The following is a 23,794-nucleotide window of genomic DNA, read 5'->3' on the forward strand; positions in this document are numbered from 1 at the left end:
ATCTTTCAACAGTTTTCAACCAACATGCATCTGTGGTTTTCGGGATTAGTATAGTGTGACAAGTGTAGAACGTGGGAGGCAAAAAGCCTTTGTCATAAGCTGCACTGAAAACTTCCAATAAGGCAGGTGCTAAGGTAGGTATAAACGTTTTATAGAATTCGCTATTTAAACCGTCCGGACCAGGAGACTTCTGGCCCTGCAGTGAACAAATGGCCGACTTGACGTCATCTAAGGTAATGAACCCCTCAATGGTTGTCCGCTGCTCATCCTCAAGACGAGGAAAATCTTCTTTTAAATGACAGAAATCACACCCACTGTTCGAGTTATTACCACCACTAAAGAGCCACACAGAATAGTTAAAGAAGGCATTCAGAATACCAGGCGTGTCATTGTACGCATCACTTCCGAAACGAATTTCTAAAACCTGATTAGAAAGAGCAGCTTGCCTTTCATCACTAAAAGCACTGTGAGATGGTTGTTCAATAAAGAACCTCCGCGTTCGCGACCTAATTTACGGCACCCTGATATTTTTCTGCACACAACTGTTATAACTGTGCTTTAATATTGTTGATGTCATCAAGATACGACCCTGGAGAAATTCTTTCCAACTCATATAGTTCGTTCAAGGTGCACTTCAAATCACGATTGTGAAGGTGCTTCAAGAATGTAATTTCTGATGATGCTTCAATTGCAAGACTCTTAACCTCTTGCTTAAAAAAATACACTTTTGAAATACAGATAGATCGGCACGAGCTCTCGTGTCTTCGAAGCAGGCATCTACAAACCACTGAAAAATTTCATTCGAAAGAAGGTAAGTATTTAGCTTCCGTAGCTCCCACTGCGGTTGAAGTAGACGTCCAATATGCTTTCCTATCTGAACAGATACCATGCAGTGGTCGCTAAAAAATATCGGTCTCACCCAGTATCCATGAACAGTAGGTAATGTGCCAGCCAAAACGTAGATCCTGCCAAGTCGGGCATTCGAAGATGATTGAAAGTGCGTGAAAGGTATACTATCGCTTTTTAGCCGGCCAATGTCAACAAGGTTATGCTCACAAACTAAGTCAGTTGGAACAGCAGCACTGAGGTCATAACGTCTGCGATATACTGATCGATCCTCATTGTTACATACACAATTTAAATCTCCCAGCAATAAAATTTCCCGGTGTGTGCGCAGGAGATTTGCCAATGACAAGAACAACACTTTTCTTTCTTGCTGCTTAATAGACGCATAGACACAAACAATTCGCCACTGCTGACCCAAAATGGTGAGGTCACAACATATGAGCAGCCCCTCATCATCAATGCATTATGACAAGTCAGTCATGTCTAGTGTATTGCTCAGAAACAGCATGCACCCTCCGGACAATCCTTTGGAATGGCTGACGATAATATTATAATAAAATAAAAAACATCTCAAGAGCACTTTCAGTATCCTCATCCGTAGGCAACTTTGTTTCCTGAATTGCAGCTACACTCACACGACTGCTTTCAAGCAGTTGCTTTAACTGGCACTGGCGTCGTGGATTCCGCAAGCCTCTAACGTTAAGGGTAGCGATCTCGAAAGCTGTGGTCTCCGCCTTTTTTTCTGCGTGCATTAATCAACCCCATCCGCCTAAGCGGGGAGAGTCGCCGGCAAATTGGCGACCTTTTAGCTGTAACTTCCCGTTATTTTTAAGCCAATCGCCCACTTGCCTCCTGCTGTGATACCTTGCTTGGGTCTTCGTTGACACCAAGGTTCTCCTCCGCGGGACGCTTCAAAGGCGCGCTGCTGTCTATGGAGACCTCTGATGTTGCTGAGGCGTCTGCCCATGATGTCGGAAGCATTGCTTCACTCGCAGCTCGAAGATCAGTCGGCAGCTCTTTGCAGACTCCGGCAGTTGACTCCTGACGCGGCGCACTACACACCAGCAACACACCACCGACGGGGCAGCGTGGACGCACATACGCTGGCTTCTCGGCAACCCCCAGTGGCAGATCTCGAGGTGCATCTGCAGCAGAACGCAGCGTTTTAAACAGCTCGATATCAGATGCACCGTGCTCAAACTGGCTTGGGCTTGGGGTCGGGAGATTAACTAGGTAGCGGATTGATGTCTTTTGGGTTATTAATGGACACTGCTTCATGCGAAACTGCGGTGTTGAGCTCTCCAGAAGTGTCCACAACATCCGATATGTCCATGATGTGCTCTAACACTCCATCATCTTCTTTAGACAAGGAGCCCTGACGCAACCTATCGGCATAGGTCAAGATGCAGGCATCCACTGTGTGACCGAAATGACGACACTGGGTGCATCGAGGCGTTCGGCACTGCCGCCGGACATGTCCTACTCTGCTGCACCAAAGACACAGTGGAGGCCTGCCCGGAATGATTACTAACGCCTGAATCCCGAACACACTCAGGGTATAAGGAATGCTGGAAGATGATACACCATTTTTCAGCGTGATAGACACTTCCCGGTTTGCTGTCTCCATGTACCTTTCCATCCCTGGACAGCGCCGCTTTTCTCGTTCCATGGTTTGAACAGTGCCATACGGCTCTAAAGCTTCTACAATCCGGCGATGTTCCAGGTGGCGTGGGAGCCAAAGCAGCTTCAATCTAATATTTCTCGTTTCCGGGTCAAATATTATGCATTTCAGCACTTTTACGCGTAGCTCCGCCAATTCCACAAGTTTCTGTTTTGAAACGCTGTTCTCACAAGTCACCATCCAAACATGGCTCATTTGATATTGTCCAATGCAGATCGAAGTCCATGACATGGGCAAAGGGCATCCCTGATGTCAGGAGCTCGGTAAGGACGGCCGTTTGCCACCATGCAAAAATACAGTATTGAGCACTACATTAAGGACGGCAGACGAGGCAGCACAATCTTGTAGGTGTTCATATGATGTCTTCAGAAGACGCAAAACCTCGGCCAACGGCCGATGCGCTGTTTCCAACTGAGAGCATTGTGAAGCGTGGCCGTCCCAAACGAATGCCACTCGCGAGCAACACCCCGGGTAGTGAAAGGCTCTTCATAATTCCGCTTGTCTACCGCAAGGGTGATAACGGGATTCCGCGCGTGACAAATACTGCGATTGACGCGCAATTTGAAAGTACCAAAGACTAAAATAGCTAATTCACTCAATTAGGGTGACTGAGTGATTGATTAAAACTTTAATTTCCACCTATTTAGGAGGCCCCCTACTTTCCGCTCCTGGCACGCAGGCCTAAGAATGGGGGCTGGAACCTCCGCGACTAAGGACTGGCGAATATATATTGGTTATTCGCGGCCTCAGCCGCCAGGCGGACGGCTTTTTGCCGGTCAGCAGGGACGTCGCTTCGCAGCAGGGTTACCCAGGCTTCTCAACTTTTAATGTTGTCCCTAGCGCCAGGAGACTTAGGGCATTCCCACAGTATGTGGTCGAGGGTCCCCCTCGCTTCGAAGGCTTTACATTTATCATTTTTCTCTCATCTATCTGGGTGTGAAACAACCAGACAGGGTTTGGGAAATTTCCGGCTTGTAAACGCCGCCAGGCTATGGCCTCTTTATTATTTAAACTAGAATACGGTGGCGGCATCAGATGTCTTCCTAATCTGTAATTTTCGATTATTTCTTTTTAAGTTTGCAAACGTTCGTCCATCGCCTGGCAGTCGGGCGGCTCCGCATTTGCCCGGAAGTAGAGATCTCGGGCTAAATCATAGGCCGCCTCGTTGCCGGGCACGGAAGTGTGTGCTGGGACCGAAATTAGGGTGATTTTGCGATTGATGTTAGCTACAACTGTTAGAATTCGGGCGGCTTCTTGCGAGACCCTGCCTTTTCCGATATTCCAGAGAGCAGCTTTACTGTCGCTAAAGATCAATCTAGCCTTCGTTCCGACGCAAGCGAGTGCTATTAATAGCGACCTCTTCAGCCGTGTCCATGTTTCTGCTTCGGATGGTGGCGGAGACGACTGGTGCACCGCTACCATCGACTACCGCGGCGACCGTCGCCCCTGATCGGCCTCTTGCAGCGTCTACGTAGGCAGCTTCTTTTGCTCTTCTTTCTTTTGTTCTCTAACCAGTGCTTCTGCTCTCTTCTCCCGTCTCTCCTTGTGGTATTGTGGGTGCATGTTGCGGAGGAGAGGACGGACAATGATGTTCTCTCGACATTGCGGCGGTAGGGCTACCTTGTCGGCGTGCCCCTATATGTTTTTCGACCCACCCATTCTAAGTTAGTTCGACCCGTGCTCGACCTACTTAATCTCTCATGTTGGGCGATTCCTACCGCTTCAGCAAGTTCCGTCCAGCTATTACGCACTCCCATTTCTAACAGGCGTTCCGTAGAAGAGGAGATGGGTAGACCCAGTGCCCTCTTGACGCAACGCCTGATGAGTGCGTCTATCTTATCGTTTTCATTGGTCCTGATGTTGAGGAACGGTGTAGTATAGCATATTCGGCTTATTATGTACGCCTGCATCAGTCTCAAGAGGCTTCTCTCTTTGAGGCCTCTACCTTTGAATGCAATCCTCCTAAATATCCTTGTTACTTGCATCGCGTAGGTAGTGAGTTTTTTTATTGTTCCGTCGTTATACCCGTCGTCTTGCTGGACTTTTTTGCTGGAGTTTTGGTACGGTTTTGCCATCGAGCGTAATTTCTACGTTGAAGTCGCCCTTGCACCTCATCTATTTTGGGGTATATAAAAGTTCGGAATGTTGCGGAGAGCACGCAAGACCCCTTTCGGCCGCGTAGGACACAATGTTGTCCGCCGCCGCCTGTCGGCGTTCCTCGATGCTGCCGTCGCTGCCATTGTTCATCCAGAGATTAACGGCACCCACGTAAATGCTGAACTTAAGATCTTTTATGACTTTAAGAGCGGCGGGAAGGCCACTCATCACCACGTTAAAGTGAAAGGGGGAGAGCACCGAGCTTTGCGGCGTTCCTTTACCCCCCAGGTGCAGAGTGGGGGATTCTAGGTCCTGAAACTAGTTTCAACGTCCTGTTTGTCCGGAAATCCATTACGTAAATATATGTCCTCTCGCCGACTCCTAATTCCTGCAGTCCCGCGAGAATTGCCTGGTGTTTTACGTTGTCAAATGCTTTTGCCAGATCTAGTGCTTGAATTACCTTCACGTCTCTGGATTTCGAGTCAATTATGTCATGTTGTAATCGGAGCATCATGTCCTGCGTGCACAGGCCCGGTTGGAACCCGACCATCTCATGCGGCCACATGTAGTTTTTCTCAATGAAATTAGTTAGCCATGCTTGGATTACACGTTCCATAAGCTTTCCAATGCATGAGGATAGAGTAATAGGTCTGAGATATTCCTATTTCATTGGCTTGCCAGGTTTTGGAATTAGCACAACGTTTGCAGTTTTCCATTGATGGGGAAGACGACTGCTACTCCATACATCTTGCATGTAGTTGGTGAGTGCCGTTATGGAAGCTTCGTCTAGGTTTCGTAGTATAATATTTGTTATTCCATCGGGGCCGGGAGCTGATCGCGTCTTCAAGCTCAGAATTTCGGCTCTAACCTCGGCTTCAGAATTGGGCGCGTGAGAGGGCATGCGTAAGAGGGAGGGACTTTGTATCGCCGATATATTTATCTACAAGTTTAGTTATTAGTTCCACGTCAGTCCCCTCGAAAGCGTGTCTTGCCTTTGCTATTGTTTTTTCGAACTGTCGGGATCAAGAAGATATCGTAGCAGGCTCCACGTCTTTGAAAGGCTCATGTTGAACTCTATTTCATCGCACCTGTTACACCAGTTTTGCTCACAGAGTTTAATTGCATAATCCTCAATTTCCTTCTGGTTATTTTTCGCCTTAGGTTTCGGTTCCATCTCTGACACTGGAGGCGTCTTTCTATACCTTTTTTTGCTTCCCACATGTGTAGGAAATTCCTGTCGACTGTTTTCGGTACATCGTTCCCATCAAGTGTAATGGTAGCGGATTTAACGTGGCGCATGAGGGTTTCTGCCCAATAGTCGATGTTTTGAATATTTTCGTCCATGTTTGCGGAATCCCTAATTTGTCTGAATTTCTCACATTCGATTGCGCTGATTACCTTATCTCGTCTTACTTTGACTCCCCGTTTAAGCGTTATTTTGAGGACGTAGTGATGGCTTCCAAAGTTGAGCTCTGTGTTCTTCCATCTAAGCTCCTCTATGTTTTTGGTGAATGTTAAGTCTGGGATTGTGTCTTTAATTGCTCAAACTGTTTCCCAACCTGGTCGGGCAGCCAGAGCCTGTCTGCAGGGTGAGGTTTAATTGGTGAACATCTTCCCATAACCGCCTCCCCTTGGGATCATACCTATTGTCACGGGGTGGTGACCAGGGTCGATGACACAAATGGAGACACAGGCTTGATGGTACGGAAATTAACTCTTTATTGGGCTGACTTGCGCCCGCAAAAGAACTAAGCAACTCGGCGACGGCGATAGCAGCAAACGTGTTGGTCGATCGTCGAACAAAGAATGCTCGTCACACTCGTCAACGCTCAATTTAAATGCTACACAGAACAATCTAGATAACGTCGCAAACAGCTACCAGCACAGGCTGGAGCATTGTGGAAAGACACCCGAGTGGCCGGAACCTTCGAGACAGATCTCGGTGCATCTTGCGCTACAACAAAACTGATAAAGGTGTGACTCGCGACATTGAGCATTAACAAAGATTACGGAACTGATACACGGTCCAGAATCAGAGTGATAAGCCTGTATGCCGGCGGCTGTTAAAAAGCAACAAATACTGCTTTGAAGGTTTCGCGGCACTATTATATCCCCACTCTTAGTGGGAGGCGTTGAAGTCTCCTACAATTAGCAGGGGGTTGGCTCCGACTGCCTTCATTGCTTTGCGAAATAATGTCTTGAACCTAACGTTGCGCCTAACGTTGCGCTGCTGAGGAGAGCTATATATGTGTAGGACAAAAAATACTGGCTTCCTTTTTCCTGCCCGTGATGATTTCAACGAAAACCGACTCAATGTCGCGTCAGCTATGAGGACCAAGCGGGGAACGTGTGTGCTCCAACGCCGCCGGGCGGCGCTTCTCGCCTTCCGCGAGTGACATATGCTGCACCGTTCCTTACCTGTAAACGAATTATAAAACGCCGGTGAACTTAGACGCGCTCGACATGGAAGCCAAGAAGAATTTACCTGCTGGCGAACGGCGCAGAAGACTTGAGAAATTCACTTCTTTTGCTCCCGAGGTAGTCACTGAGAGAGAGAGAAACAACTTCTAATGCCAAAAGAGCAATCATTAAGGCATGTCGGCCTGGCGTGGCCACCAGGTGGGGGCGACGCACTAGGCCCACGAGACAAGCGTCATCTGCGTCTTCTTGTCTGAGCGCGTAATAAGTTGGTCCCAGCTCTCCTCAGAGGGAGCTTGCTGTAAAGTTCGAGGGGGTGGTCTTCCCCTACATCCCCAAAGGGTGTGTGCCAATGTGGCCGTTACTGCACAGTCGCACATGGGGCAAATGGGGTCGTATTCCCCGACCGTAATCAGTGAAAATCTCGAATAGCTGAGAATAGAATTTGAAGTTTACGCAGCATGCTGGCTTGCGCTTTGTCAAGGTCAGGATGGGGAGGCGGGAAGCGTCGTCTCGTCTCTCTGTGTAGGTTGGTTATTTCGGCAAAAGTCAAGGGGGCCTCGGCGAAGGCCTCTGGATTCGCGGAGCCGCCCGCCCGGTTTGTTAGACCTCGGGCTAGTCGGTCGACCCCTTCATTCCCAGAGCTCCCCGCGTGGGCGGGTACCCAGACTAACTGGATTTTATGATCGGGAGTGAAGCCGCGGAGTATGCGTGCGGCGGCTGGACAGATAAGGCCTTTCGAATAATTTTGAATCGCATGTTTATAATCACTAAGGACTGTGTGCGTAGGTCGGTCGGCGATGGCCAACGCGATCGCAGTTTCCTCTGCCGCGGTGGGAGAGGGAGCGCTAACCGTAGCAGCAGTATAAGTGTGGAGTGTGGCATGGCTACGCATGCGACATAGAGATTGTCACTTTGTCTCGCTACATCCACATAATATGCATGGTCGTCTGTAAGTTAAGTGATGTCGTGTCTCGGCCTTGATTCGACGGCGTGCATCGTGGCGCCCAGCCCGCATATTCTTGGGAATGGGTTTATACGTGAGGCGGCTTAAGATGGTGCGTGTAGCCGTATGGGACCTGGATCGAGTATGTCATGTTAGAGTTGCCAGATTACGTCTTGGGTGTTAAGACCAGCGCGGAAGCCAATCATAGTGGGAGGAAAGAAGTTGAGTTTATCAGTGTGCGCGTGAGGCGATTAAGGATGACATGTTCCAAAACCTTGCCCGACAGGATGTGAGTGGTCGGAGATTGGCCAGCTCCAGCTTCTGCCTTGTTTGGGTATGAAAATTACTTTGGCATGTTTCCATGTGTGTGGCAGATTACCGGCATGCCAGTGGCGATTGAAAAGGTCCGTAACTGCCTCGATTGAGTGATCATAGAGGTTACGGAACATTTTATTGGTAATGCGGTCGACACCTGCGGTCGCGGTGGTCTTAAAGGGGTCGTGAAACGTTTTCCGGAAATTTTGCACGGCTTGGTTAAATGGAATACTTGTCCTGCATCATATAATATACCTCGATTCGTTTCATCGCCCGCGTTGATTTAATAGCGACAAAAACAGAATTTCGGTTTTCTAGTGCGCGTCCTCCTCAACTCAACAGATACGCCATAGCGCTAAGCCAATAAGAAGCTCCGGTTGCCGGAGCTTGCTGAGCCAAAGTTGACCGAGCTCGGTGTATTTTAGAGGTTCTAATTCTGCCCTACTCTACGCTCACACATGGTTTTTTAATATGGCCGACGCCTAGGTTTCTCCGTGGGTATACCGTGGGTTCCAGCGTCGCTGTGCTGCTATAGTGAACTAGAATATAGTCGCAACTGTTAAAGCATGGTTACATCTCGGGCTTTGAGCTTACGCCGACGCAACTTTTCGGGTGCCAGGTCAGCGAAGATGGAGCCTGCGAGCGACCGGTACAGTAACACTTGTGTCTAGAGGTCGCGGTAACCGCGGCACAACTCCGGCTTGCAGAAGCCCCGACCGTCAGCCTCTCGATCCCAGCCGTTTCAGAACTACACATTGGTATGTATGTCCGAGTCTTGCAGCCTAGCCTACGTTTGACCGTTGCGAGAGTGCGCAATCGCTAACCGAAGCTTTCGAACAGGTGCAGCTGCGGGCGGTGCGTGCCGATGCCGACTGCTCTTGAGAGCATCTGGCGAGATCCCGGCGGCGACTACGTAGTTGAAGCAGCCGTCTGGGTGTTACAGATCATCCGCATTTACTCCAAATGCTTCTTGATCATGGACTGCTAGTCGAGAACACAAGGTAAGAACCTTGAGCGAAAGGCGACATAACTTGAACAAGCGGCCAACTGTTTTTCATTTTCTCGAGCAAGAAATGCTGTAATGAAATCTATTGCGGAAGGCAGTGTTAATAAAAGAAAGCTTCCCCTTTAATATTACTTACTTGCGATCATCTACACTGTCTACAGTGTCGGTATTGCGCCACGTTAGCGCGAACACAACATCGCTGGTTTTCATATTTTTCTTGTTTTCGTAGAAGGTGCGCATGAGCATGACGTTTCACCATGCAAATTACTGGTTTGCTTAATTCCATGCACGAGTAAATGAGAAAACACGCATCATCTGATAGCGTGAACTTGCTAAATGGAAAGGGCATGCACATTGATGTAAAGTAACGGCAAAAAAAAAACGCTGTCCGGACACATTTGCTTGTTTTATTAGCCAGGTGTGACCTTCAGCAAGTGCAGCACTTCAAAACATGAATACATAAGGAATGCCACAAGAAATGCAGTAAATAAGTACAAAAGCAATCTCATTTCGGAGGACTCTGTGCTAAGTGAAACTGCGTGCAGTGAAGTAGCCTGTCTCCTGCAGAAGCCATGGGAAAATGCACTAAAAACGACACAGAAGAGAAAAACACACATAGCAGGACTGGCTTCTGCAGACGAACACTAACTAGCCCGACAACTCTTGGCCTGTCCCCACTTGCTGCCAGAACAATCACCATAGCAGCACTCAAATTTTTATTTGCTAGTTTTTTTTACCCACTTGCATTAGGTGAGTGTTGTATAATGTGCAAATATAATTAAAAAAATTGTCTGACTTCACTGATACCATCACCAACACCTCCACACAGTAAACCTCTCCAAAATGCATTTGACACTGACACTTTACATGTGCTGAAATGTGACAACCAAAAAAAAAAAAAGAAAGACGTTCTTCCAAAGGCCAGTACACCGAAACTTCCACAGCTTGAGTAAGTGTTGGAAATTTTACAGTTAGCAAATGAAGTTAGAGAGTAGTTTTGCAGCACTTGCAGAAAGTTTGGAACGTGGCGTGTTGTGGGAAAACAACTGAGAGCCGTTGACAGAAGTGCACTTGCAGTTTATGGCTCCTTCGAATAGAATGACGCCATGCACAGAGCTGCTTAATGCATAAGTCGCATACTTAACATCTTCGTGCTATGCGGATGATATCAGCGTGGACATTGACATTGGTCACAACACTAGTATAGAGGGTGTAAGACGACTACCAGGTTTTGTCAGTCAAAAGCTGCATTGCCTTCAGGCATTATTTTGCTGCAGTAGCAAATTGTGATTGCACTGGAGTTCTAATATTGGGTGGGTCACATTCTCTCTCAATCACCTGCAGCAGAATTCAAAGTTTGCCATACTTCCAGAAAGAATAAATTGACAGTGAAAGTTACACTGTACAGCTTCTGTTAGACGGGAATTAATTGTACAGATGCATGAATAACTTCCAAATTTGTAAAAGACCTAAACCATATTTTCATTTTGCTATGCTGAAAAGTGAATATTGCTTTTTCTCTTGTCAACAGGAGGCACCGCTACATCTGCTACAGCCAGCTTGCGCACTGGCTTTGGGGATGCCTCGGCAGACATCACAGTAAAGTCCTCCCTATTTGTGATGCAAGCCAAATAAGGGAAAGGTTTCCATCTGACAGCTACACTGGTTTCCAGTTTGCACAAGGTTTGTAGAGTCATCACCTTATTCATTCTGAAACAAGCCGGAAAACATAAGAGAGAATTGCAGGACAGCTGGACTAATAACTGGAATTTTACTAAAGAATAGAGGCAAAAGAAGACTTGCACAGAGATGCACATGTAAAAAAGGCCCCAAAAGACTGTTGACTGATTTCTTAGCCGCACACACGTCCTCAGCCTTTGCAGTATAGTGTGCCTTTGGATTTGGATCTGTGGCTTCCCTTTTGTAACGAATGGTTCTTGACCATAAGGAATTCGCTTTTTTTAGATGATTTTTTAGACCCTTTCTGCTTTCCACGCTTTCACTGCTTTGGGGGTTTTTCGTGCACGTGCATTTCTGTGCGAATCTTCTTTTGCCTCTTTCCTTCAGTAATATTTAAGTTGTTAGTCAAACTTTATCTTGTGCTCCTCTCACGTGTTTCGTCTTCTGGCTGGTTTTAAGATGAATCAGTACCAACTCATTCAGTTGTTAGTCTTGTTGATATCACTAGCCTGACTGCACCCTCTGCTGGGCAAATGCCTCTCCCATATCCATCCGAATAACCCGATCCTGTGCCAGGTGCATGATTCTTGCAAACTTCCTAATTTCATCTTCTTGCCCGAGTTTCTGCCGCCCCCTGCTACACTTTCCTTCCCTTGGAATCTAAAAGACATATATAGGCTCACTTAGAATGAATTTTGTGTACTCACTCCCTTCCCTTACCTTTGACGGGTAGAATGTTTCTTTTTTTGGAACTGATCGCAGATACATCATAATGGGGGAGGCATCATAATAGATGCCTCTCCCATATCCATTCATATAACCTGATCTTCTGTCAGCTGCATCCATATGATCCCCGCAGACTTCCTAATCTCATCTGTCTGCCCGAATTTCTGCTGCCCCCTGCTATGCTTGCCTTCCCTTGGAATCTATAAGACATATATAGGCTCACTTATAATGAATTTTGTGTACTCAACCCCCACCTATACCTTTGATGGGTGGAATTTTTTTTAGCACTGACCGCAAATGCATCATAATTGTGCAGTTGTGTATATACCTGCTTGTATAGATGCCTCTCCCATATCTATCCAAATAACCCGATCCTCTGTCAGCTGCATCCATCTGATCCCCGCAAACGTTTTAATCTCCCCTGCCTGCCTGAGTTTCTGCTGCCCCCTGCTATACTTGCCTTCCCTTGGAATCTACAAGACATATATCGGCTCACTTAGAATGAATTTTGTGTACTCAATCTCTAACTATACCGTTGTCGGATGCATTTTTTTTATTTAGCACTGACCTCAACACATCATGATTGTGAAGCTGTATATACACATTTGTATATTTAGGAGAGAGGAAGACAGCGAAAAAACATGAATAAAAGACGTCTTGCTCTAGGTCAACTTCCTTCCAGCCTAAAAATTTTGTATGCACTGATGAACCTGCGGCCAACCAATAAATTATTTTGAAAGCAACATGTCTCTCTTTAACACTCATTTGGTAACATTAGATAATGCCCAAATGTGCTACAAAGTGGTGGTCCTTGTGGCACTGACAAACCTAGATTTTCTAGTTGCCATGTTCACCTTTACACGGCCTCGAAAAATAGTGGCTCATGGGGAATAGAAAAATCAAACGGTTTTCTGCAAAAGCTGCTTTGAAAGGTGGCCACTGTTTGCAGCATTTTGCAGTCTCATTCAGAAGCAAGCCAACATAATCTGCAATCTGTAGACATGCATACAATAATATGTGCCTCATACTTTGAAATGTACCAGACTTTAACCAGTCATAAAACAGCGTGCTGAAAAGGTGTGTATAGTAAAGCCTCCTTCGTTGATGATACCCATAGTTTGCATGGAAACATCTGCACTAGAACCTGCATGACGTTGAGTTAATTGGCCTGCTGGTTGAATATGCCACCAAAATGCTCGTAATAAAATGAACTTCGTCGGTGCTGGGGTCAAGTGTGGAAATATAAAGTTGGGATGATTTAATTGTGAAATCTTTTGCTGCTGAATTCACTGCAGGCTAGAATGTAACAGGATTAAAGGGCAGCTGTAGACGTAAGGGCAACCCATATTTTCACGGCATCTTATGCGTCCTAGTGCACATATCTACATACCGTGCATGTTTTGCTAGTAAACAATGCAACCACAAATTTGTGAAGCTCCAAGAATGCTACCTGATGCTGTCTGAGTAGCTGCTTGTGTTGCTGAATATTGTGAAAGCCTTTTGATGGAACGAAAAATGTTTTGTGAATACTTGTGCAGAGTGAGGTTGGTCAGGAGAGCAGGTGATATGTACACCTTCGCAATTTAACCATACAAGCACAGACTGTATGATACTCATACAAATTGAAAAAATATAAGGGACGGAAGTGAACTGAAGACTTCACGGTTCGACAGTCCAAACTTCTGCTACATGTGCTTTGGGCTGTGTGTGCTAGCCCGCTTGCAATCTGATCGCCCGAGCCAGGAAAATAGTACACACCCATATGAGCACCACTCCCAGTACTCTTTAACATGTACATAGAAGTGCAGGTGCTTGGGATAAACCTTGGCTGCCGCAATGCACCTCAAACAATGGCATGTTAGGCAGAATAGCAGGTTGGGCTTGTTGGTTTTCCATCCTGAGGTAACAGCGCAAAATGTGGACGGGAGCACAAGACGAGAAGACGATGAGACATTGTGTCGTCTTCCCGTCTTGTGCTCCCATCCACGTTTTGCGCTGTTACTTCAGAATGTCACATTTGTTGATCGATTTACTGGTCACTGACCATGGTCAATTTTAAAACAAATGACGTTTCGGGAGCGCCACGGCTCCCTTGTTCACAATGAACAACCGGCCGGACGTCCCGGGCTTTTTGTAGCAGTTAGTACTGTTCTTAGAGATTTCGCGTAGATAGGATGCAGTGTGCCATCATTCTTGTTTATTGTGTTAGATGTTGTCTGGATGATTAGTGACTCGATAGTGACTCGAGATTTCGGCGGGCTGATACGTTCTTTTTCGTTGTCATTATTTCTGTTTAACATATAACACAACATTAACATCTTAACACAACACAACATTAACACAATATTAACATCTAACACAATAAACAAGAATGATGGCACACTGCATCCTATCTACGCGAAATCTCTAAGAACAGTACTAACAGCTACAAAAAGCCCGGGACGTCCGGCCGGTTGTTCATTTTGAACAAGGGAGCCGTAGCGCTCCCGAAACGTCATTTGTTTTAAAATTGACCATGGTCAGTGACCAGTGAATAGATCAACAAACCATGATTCCTGACCAGACGGTATGCTGTCGAACCCTCGACTACAGAATGTCACATGCCTGCCCAATATCTACATAATTGTCACACACACTTTGTGTGTATTTACGACTACTTGCACAGCACCGTTGCCACCCACTGATGACGAGCAGCTGAACAGCAGTTTTTCACGTACACTCCGCTGCCATTAATTACAAATGGTATCACGCTACGACTTCCCATACCACCCCACCCAACCTCTGTGTGCAATGACTCAACCTTTGGTGCATTTGCATGTTCTCGGGATACTGAAGAAATCTATGGTACCAGTTAGTAGATTCAAGCAACTTAATCTGACATAGATCTGGTGAGAATATATACTGAAGAAATCTATGGTACCAGTTAGTAGATTCAAGCAACTTAATCTGACATAGATCTGGTGAGAATATTACAACTCTATCCATGTATACACAGATCTGTATCACCACAAGCGTCGCCTACAATTGTGGTGATGTCGCTCAGAACATGACTAATTTTTTTTAGGGCATAATTCTCCACAAACCACTGCTGAGCTTGTGGCCCCTTAGTAAGAGGCTTTCTACATCTGTGAAAAACCACTCCAGAAGTGGTGTGCATTCACAGCTTCAAAGCCTGCATTACAAATTTTTGGAAGTTTTCAACACCACACCCTTACCAGCCTTATACCTACTTGTGCTCAAGGCCACAAGGTAGTGCTTTAGTGGATCCATACCCACTTGCCAATTATATGCCATTATGCATAATTTCTCCATAGACAGCATCTAAATGTGGTTTCACACACAAATATTTATACTTAATTGGACAGGCGGACTGCCCAGAATGTTCCACATGTGATATTACGGAGACTGTGGAGTGTGTACTAGTGGTGTGTCCCAGTATATGCGTGCAAAACAATAACTCGAGTTACTTCCTTGAAGTGTTTTGGCAACAGGCCTCTCTCAGAGGACCTATTGGCCGGTTGGCCAGAAATGGAAAGCTCTACAGGCAGTGCAGGCTTTCTGCTGCTTCTTCCATGACACAGGACTTGACTCGTGACTGTAAAGTTACTATTGCTGTGGAAAGAACGTGATCGAAGTGGAACCAAGGGGCCTGTCCTGGGTGGTACGATATGCTGGTAGGGGCACCTGTTGTGCTGTCCTCACGGTATCGTTCAAAATAAAATAAAAAAACCCAAAATGCGCATATTACTGCTATGAGGGCAGTCTGGCAGGAAACAATCAAATAGAACTGGTGGCTTCTGCGAGTCGAGTAGTTCTCAAATAGGCATATCTGTAAGGCTACAAATCGCAACTACTTTTACTGCGTTTATCACGCGACATACTTTTTTTGCCAATGCACTGGGCCAGCGGTTCTGCGTCGGTACAACGCATCGTTTGAGGTAAGCTTTCTTCGTTTCCGGTCCATGCCGAGGCTTCGAATGACGCCGATCAGGTTCATTTAGGACTTCCAGTAGAAAGTAGTACGAACACATGAACCCAATCAGTGTGCCAAAACTTGTGAAAGCGAACGTTACTTCCACTCGGAGAAGCCGCGCTGCAATCTCGCGACGCACATGGTTGGCATAGCGAGCACTCAAATCCGCACAACACGACTAAACCCAGCACCTAACGTTGTCAGGAAAAATAGGCGAAATCTGAGCACTGTAGACGTTGTAGGAAGTATGCTTCCTTCCTTTTTTTTTGAGAAAGGTTACGAAAGAGGCGTCGGGAAGGTGGGGGAGCAAAGTTGCGACAACGCGTTGGGGGAAAGGGCCACCCAAGTACATGGTACCAACCTTTTTTTTTTTCTGTTTCCGGCTTTCCGTGTATTGCCATAGTTCAGGTCACCCAGCCGAAATAAAGGAAGCGAAGCTCGACACGCTATTCTCAATGATACAGCGCGGAGGCAAGCAATTAAAATACGAGTGCGCGCCGCGGCGCCCGCTCCTGAAACACTCCACCCACCACTCGGATTGAACACACTTGTCGATTTCTTTGACCTGAAACCGTATTTACGTCGTATCTTTAATGACGCCAAGAATAAAAAAAAATTACAGCAGTGGCCGCACAACCAAATTGTACCGGTGGTATAAGACTGCTCAAAACGTTGTGCTCCATCACGAATGTTCACAAAAAAAAAAGAAAAAAACACCAACAAATAAGATTGGAACCATTGTCATTTGGAGTACCCGGCGGAGCGAGGTATAGTCGGCGTTACCGAAAACCTGAACTTGAGTGTCATCTCTCGCTCCGCAGCGAGAAGCAGTCACCCCCCGTCCTCCGCCGCCGCCGACCGCGCGTCAAGTGACAGTAACGAGGGATTGCCCTGGTACAGATTGTTGAAGAAATGCGTTTGCGTGAGCGAATAATTGATATAATATATTTTTATTTGCTAACTTTAACAGGAAGCTATTATTTTATGGGAAATAATGATTATATCTGCGTTTCGAAACGGCTAAACATGACGTAGGCGAGTACTTCTAATTCCGGCCTACAGGGTCGCATGGTCGCTTCAGGAACGCAAAAATGTGGTGATTTCAGAATGGTATTATTAAATTCAGAAGCAATATTTCGACGAGATATTTTGGAATCGGCATGCCTAATGTTTACTGAAGCAAGAAAAATTGCAACTGGGCAGCTACATTTTCGTTTCACGACCCCTTTAATTTGATTCAGAGCAGCGCCAACCTCTGCTAGTGTGATGTAACAGGCAGTCACTGCTTTTCGCTACGTATATCCAAGTATAGCAGAGCTAAGCCATCTTTCATTTTCTTACTCCAGTCGGTCAGCCTTCCGTGGTGGCGCGCGTATGCGCAGGTGCAGAGCCTGGTGACAAGGAACAACGCCAGTGGCGACACCGCGAAACGCAGGAAGGGGCGCCAAAGAGCTGCGTTCTAAAAGAAATTCGCGCGATGAAAAGGCGGTGTTAGACGCACTACGCGTCTGAGGTGGTGAAGGGTGGCTGATCCTTGATAGGGCTGGGACAGGTAGGCCACCGCCGCTTGCGGCGGGGTCGTGCCTGCCATTGATTTTTATCTTTTGTAGTTCATCATTGTTCCCGCCACCACTTCGGTGGCGGTGGACGCGGCTGTTGTTGTGGCGCGCGTCTTTTTCTCCCTCTTTTTTTCTTTCTTTTCTCTTCTGTCCGCACGAAGCAGCGGAGGTGGCTCAGCTACAGAGCCAGTAGCAGGCCCACGTATTTTTTCTTTCTTCCTACAGCCACAATAACACTACGCATCTATTCTCAAGGCGAAACTTTGGCGCCTTCCTTATGTTTTGTCGTTTTTATCTTAGTAGAAGAAACGCATTTAAAATTATGACAGTATGCTGAAAACGCTTCAAGACGTGCAAATTATTATTGTTGCGGAAGCTGCGACAGCTCGCTCCGCAGTAAAGGGGCCATTCCCGTTTTGTATAACTGCGGCAGTAAACAAATTAAATGTAGGAAGGCGCAAATAATGCGTACATCATACCTGCACTTTTTAGCCCAAGCAGCAAATACTTTTCTTGGTATAGAGAAGGTCGCTACAATATCACAACTAAGAAATCAAAGTAACGATACCAACCTTGCTAGCAATTTGCTGACTAAAATATTTGTTTCTGGGACGTTGTCGGTGTAGCACTGACCAATGTTCGTCGACAGTGATTTGCGGCCAATTTTCGGAGAGCGCGCATAATTTTGATCCCAAAACGTGATCCTCGGTTATCTCTTCCAGAAGAGTGGCGCCCGATCACCCTTCTAAACCTAGACTACAAGACGTTCGCTGCCATCGTGGTTGGCGCTTGAGGGGGGTGATGGCCTCCCTTATTGGTTGTCATCAGACGTGATCTTTTCCTGGCAGGGAAATACATAGTTTGTCGTATGCCAGTCGATACATTATTGATTACACACAGAGACGCTTAGCTAGTGGCATCCTTGTTTCTTTAGATAAAGAAAAAGCTTTTGATCGGCTAGAACAAGGCTACATATTCGGCGTTCTGGATGCTTTTCAGTTTCCGCGAAATTTCATACACTTAATGAATGATGGCATACATGTATGATGGCATTCAAAGCACACTGGCGATGGATAGGTGGGGCAGTGTCCCTTTCCCTGTGACTGGTGGGGTCCGGCAAGGTTGTCCCTGTGTGCTCTCAGCTTAGAGCTTTATTTGAGGCCGACAATTACAGCCCCGCCGGAGTGGTGCAGTGGTAAAACACCCGACTACTGTGCCGGTGTACCCGGGTTCAAACCCGACCACGGCATCTGCGTTTCGATGGAGGGGGAACGAAGAGGCGTCCGTGTGCTGTGCGATGTCAGCGTCGTTGTTGTTGTTGTGGCTCTAGGAAGAAGGAAAAGAAAATGCACGGGCCTGCTACTGGCTCTGTAGCTGAGCAAACTCCGCGGCCATGATTTATTTGTAGGAAGGGAAAGGCGCGGTAACTGTCTTATGAAATGTGGATTGAATAGTCGATTGGAACGTCTAGCGCTGGCAGTAATTCGGGCACAGCAGGATCGGAATACCATCCGCAGGGCACAGCTTCAGCGCTAGAGAGATGGGCGCCGGAGACCAGCGATGGCGATGCCGCAGCGTTGTTTCTTCTTCATCTTTACATTTCCCCCGCATGAAGAAGTCGCCATCCTGGCGACTCACGGAGAAGAGACAACCAGAGGGTTGTAATACGGCTTGAGTCGGCTAACATGGACAACCTCACGGCCGCGGCGGTGGTGGTCGGAAGAAGGGGTGACTGGCTCGATGACATAGTTAACAGGGGATGTGCGTTCCAAGACGCGATAAGGTCCGTGGTATTTCGTTTCTAGTTTGCTGGCGGCAGGAACGCATAGCCAAACGAAGCTGTCGGCCAGGAACGTCGGAGTAGGGGTATCGCTATCATGCTGATCTTTGCGATAGCCTTGAGTGTTGGAGGTAAACGTGCGAGCTAGCTGACGGCATTCCTCAGCCTTCTGTACAATATCGGACAAAGCACTGTACTCAGACGCATCTGGATGGTATGGCAAAATTGTGTCTAGAGTACAAGATGGTTCACGGCCGTATAAGAGAATGAAGGGCGAAAAACCAGTTGTTGCTTGGGTGGCAGTGTTGTACGCGAATGTTACGAATGGCAGTACCTGGTCCCAGTTGGAGCTCCCACCCAGATCCGAATGTAACATATATTGCAAGCATGTCTCCAAGCGTACGGTTGAAACGCTCCGTGAGGCCGTTGGTTCACGGGTGGTACGCGGTTGTAGCCCGATGTATCGATTTGCAAGACGACAGGAGCTCTTGGACTACTTCGGAAAGACACGACCTCTATCACTGAGTAGCTCGCGCGGGGCGCCATGTCGAAGAATGAAGCGGTGCATATGAAAATGGGCTACCTCTCAGGCTGTCGCCGCGGGAAGTGCAGCAGTCTCCGCATAACGGGTCAGGTGGTCGACGGCGGCGATGACCCATCGATTACTGGCGGCACTGCATGGTAGCGGACCATAGAGGTCGATTCCCAAGCGATCAAACGGGCGAGCTGGACACGGTAAAGGCTGGAGAGGACCAGCGGGGTGGCGAGAAATCTTGCGTTGTTGACAGGCGGTACAAGATCGAATGTAACGACGTACGAAATTGTACATTCCCCGCCAGTAATACCTCTGACGATTTCGATCATAGGTTTTCAGGACGCCGGCATGAGCGCTTTGCGGGTCAGTGCGATGGTAGGCACAAACCTCGGAGCGGAGGTGGCGCGAAATGACAAGAAGCCATTTTCTGCCGTCTGAGTTGTAGTTCTTTCGGTAGAGGAGGCCGTCCCAAATGGTAAAATGGGAGGCCTGTCGGCGGAGCGCCCGAGGATGCATAGCCACGGAAGTAGTGCCAAGGACATCTAGCAGGTTAGAAACCCAAGGATCTTGTCGTTGCTCGAAAGGCATATCCTCAATGGTGAGTGCTGACAAGGAGGCTTGAGAAGGGGATGATGAGTTAGGCGAACGCGCCGGTGACCGAGAAAGAGCATCGGCGTCAGAGTGCTTGCGGCCAGAGCGGTATACTACGCGGATGTCGTATTCCTGAAGCCTGATGGCCCAGCGCCCGAGACGGCCAGACGGATCCTTGAGAGACGCGAGTCAGCAGAGAGCGTGATGATCTGTAACTACCTCGAAGGAGTGGCCATATAAGTAAGGGAGGAACTTCGTTATAGCCCACACGATTGCTAAGCTCTCCTTTTCGGTAACGGAGTAGTTGGACTCGGCTTTGGTAAGAGCACGGCTTGCGTAGGCGACAACGTATTCGGAGAAGCCAGGCTTGCGCTGGGCGAGGACGGCGCCGAGGCCGACACCATTGACATCTGTGTGAAGATTCGTAGGTGCAGTAGGGTCGTAATGGCGAAGGATTGGTGGTGACGTCAGAACATTGCGCAGTGTCACGAATGCATCATCGCAGGCTGGCGACCAAGAGGAGAGGTTATGGGTGCCTTTCAAGAGCTGTGTAAGGGGGGCTATGATGGTTGTGAAATTCCGAACAAAACGACGAAAGTACGAGCAGAGGCCTACGAAGCTTCGCAGTTGTTTCAAAGTGGTCGGTTTCGGAAAGTCAGCAACGACGCGGAGCTTCTCAGGATCAGGTAGAACTCCATCTTTACACACAACATGTCCGAGTATTGTGAGCTGGCGGGCACCGAAGCGGCACTTTTTGAGGTTCAGTTGAAGACCGGCGCGGGTTAGGTAGGTGAAGACCTGGCGAAGTCGAGTCAGGTGGGTCGGGAAGTCGGTTGAAAAGACGACGATATCATCGAGGTAGCATAAACAGATGTTCCATTTCAGGCCACGCAGTACAGTGTCCATCATTCTTTCAAATGTGGCTGGAGCGTTACAGAGTCCGAACGGCATAACATTAAATTCGTATAGTCCGTCTGGAGTAATAAAGGCGGTCTTAGCGCGATGCTCCTCTGCCATGGGCACCTGCCAATATCCAGAGCGCTAATCGAGTGAGGAAAAGAATTCTGCGCCATGCAAGCAGGCTAGGGCATCGTCAGTTCGTGGGAGGCGATACACATCATGACGAGTAATTTTGTTAAGGCGGCGATAATCAACACAAAATCGTATGGAGCCATCCATCTTCTTAACTAGGACCACAGGAGACGACCATGGACTACAGGATTCTCTAATTACTCCGCGTTGCAGCATGTCATCGACTTTTTGGGCAATAACACGGCGCTCAGTCGGGGACACCCGATACGGCCGCTGATGGAGAGGTGGGTGAGCGCCAGTGTCAATGAGGTGAGAAACAGTCGTCGTGCGGCCCAAGGAAGATTGCGGGATGTCGAAGCAGGAGCGGAATTGGTGTAGAAGGTCAAGAAGTTGCTCGCGGTGGCGCGGCTCTAGAGCGCTGTCCACAGAATGGTCAAAAAGGTCCCGCTGTAGCGGATCTGAAGCCACATGAGTTGGAGTCAAGGCGTCAACTTGGCAAACAGGGACTGAGACATCATCAAAGGCGAACAGAAGGTCCACGGGCTCGATGCGGCCGAGGCACTCCCCTTCGATCAACATAACGGGAGGCGCAAGAGGATTGACTACCAGAAGTGTGCAAGCGCCGTTGTTCATGTCAAGGACGGCAAACGGCAGCGGTAAATGGCGGCGGCGGCCGACAACGTTAGAGGGCACAAAGAGGACTGTCTTGGCGGTGGTAAAAGGGGCAGTGAGGGGAACCAGAACAGCGCTAACGTTTGGGATGGTTGTGTCATGAGCTACGAGGAGTTTGGACGCAAAACGAGGACACGACTCGTGGAGCAGGGCATCAGATGGTGCATCACTTGGTTCAATGAGCTCTACTTGAGGACTGGCGCAGTCAATGATAGCATGATGCCGGGACAGGAAATCCCAGCCGAGAATGACGTCATGAGAACATGTGGGGAGAACGACGAATTCGATGATGTACAAGGCTGCAGCAATGACGACGCGAGCAGTGCAGACAGCTGTCGGCTGCATACTGTGAGCGGATGCGGTACGAAGCGATAGTCCCTCGAGGGGCGTAGACACTTTTCGGAGGGAGCGGCATAGTTTTTGGCTGATAACTGATATAGTGGCGCCGGTGTCGACGAGCGCAAGAGTATAAACACCTTCAACGATGACAGCAGTAACATTCGCGGGATTAAGACGAGGACATACTTAACCAGCCAAAAGACGAGACACAGAATCAAAGAGGGGACAGGACAAGGCTGGACTATCAACTGAATGTTTATGATCGGAAGAAAACAACGAAGACTCCTTCCGAAAAGCTCGAGCACAACCCAACCGGTGGAATGCAAGACATTGGCAAGAAGATGAAGACGAAAATACAAAGCCAATTCAAAGTCAAGGCCTAACTAACGACTTTTCTAAAAGGTCAAATTCCTTACAATGAAGGCTAACCGACGCCTTAGCCACACACTTGTCCTCGGCTTTAGCAATGTAAAATGCCTCAACCAACTCCCTGCAGAGTTGATTACCATTGCTGTAAACTACACCCGTATTATTGAAGTCAGGCGCACAAAGGGACGGGTCATGCTTCGACTTACACTCTCGGGATTGCACATGTAGCGCAAGATTGGAACTCGCCATCCCTCCCAGAGAATTAGAGTGTTCCGTCAGGCGCACATTTAGACATCTGCCTGTCTGCCGTAGTAGCACCGGCCACAATTCAACGGAATGCGGTAGACCACATTCTTTCTGCAGGTGGCGAACTTTTTCCAATCTCCGGAACAAGGCCAGCTGGTGTCGACTCCTTAACATATGGCTGCAGAAACAGTTGTCGCGCGACCTCCTGACGTACAAAAGCCTTGATGTCTTCAGAGAGGCTAGATGACTCCCTCTCCACGGCTAGTTCAGCAAGTGATGCTTGAGACTGGCGAATCAAAACACGCTCCTTGCGGAGTTCGTCGTAGCTTTGACAGAGGTCGTATATTTCCTTGACCGTAGCGGGGCCTTTGGCGACGAGCATGTTGAAAGCGCCGTCATCAACTCCTGTGAGGACATGACGTATTTTAACGGCCTCGGTAATGGTCGGGTCAACGCGGCGACACAAATCAACAATGTCCTCAATGTAACTGGTGAACGTTTCACCGGGCAGCTGTAGTCGCAATCGAATACGCTGTTCCGCGCGGAGTTTTCGGACGGTGGGGCGGCCAAAGACATCAGAAAATTTGGTCTTGAAATGCGCCCAGGTGGTAAAGTCCGACTCGTGATTTCGAAACCACAGATTAGCGACGTCGCTCAAGTAAAAGATGACATTATTGAGCCTACGATTGTCGTCCCAGTTATTGTGACGGCTGACCCGTTCGTAAGTGGACAGCCAATCGTCGACGTCGTCATCGCTGCTTGCGCTAGGTAGCGGGGTCCCGTTGGCGAAGGGCACCTGTGCAGGTGACTGGCGGATGTAGGTGCGATGAAGTAGGCTCCGTCATTGGGGTAGTCAACATTCTGCTGCGAAGTTCCAGGGCAAGATGGGTACAGGGAACCTCAGCTTGACCTCCACCAAGTAAAATGTGGATTTAATAGTCGATTGGAACGTCTAGCGCTGGCAGTAATTCGGGCACAGCAGG

At 48.0% G+C, this 23,794-nt stretch overlaps 1 protein-coding gene and 1 long non-coding RNA gene across 2 annotated transcripts; one reads left to right on the forward strand and one right to left on the reverse strand.

The window, feature by feature from the left end:
- Positions 1-2,071: 2,071 nt before the first annotated feature.
- On the reverse strand, positions 2,072-2,722 carry LOC146179695 (uncharacterized). Its single transcript, XM_084580246.1, has one exon. The coding sequence runs from the start codon at positions 2,720-2,722 to the stop codon at positions 2,072-2,074; it is 651 nt and encodes a 216-aa protein (XP_084436372.1).
- Positions 2,723-8,838: 6,116 nt separating this feature from the next.
- LOC146179696 (uncharacterized) lies at positions 8,839-11,251 on the forward strand. The gene is made up of 3 exons (XR_014700935.1): positions 8,839-9,061; positions 9,144-9,304; positions 10,841-11,251. It is a non-coding gene; the product is annotated as an uncharacterized LOC146179696 (long non-coding RNA).
- Positions 11,252-23,794: the final 12,543 nt, after the last annotated feature.

Source organism: Amblyomma maculatum, chromosome 9, assembly GCF_055883805.1.
Source record: "Amblyomma maculatum isolate TAMU_Amacu chromosome 9, ASM5588380v1, whole genome shotgun sequence".
NCBI lineage: Eukaryota > Metazoa > Arthropoda > Arachnida > Ixodida > Ixodidae > Amblyomma > Amblyomma maculatum.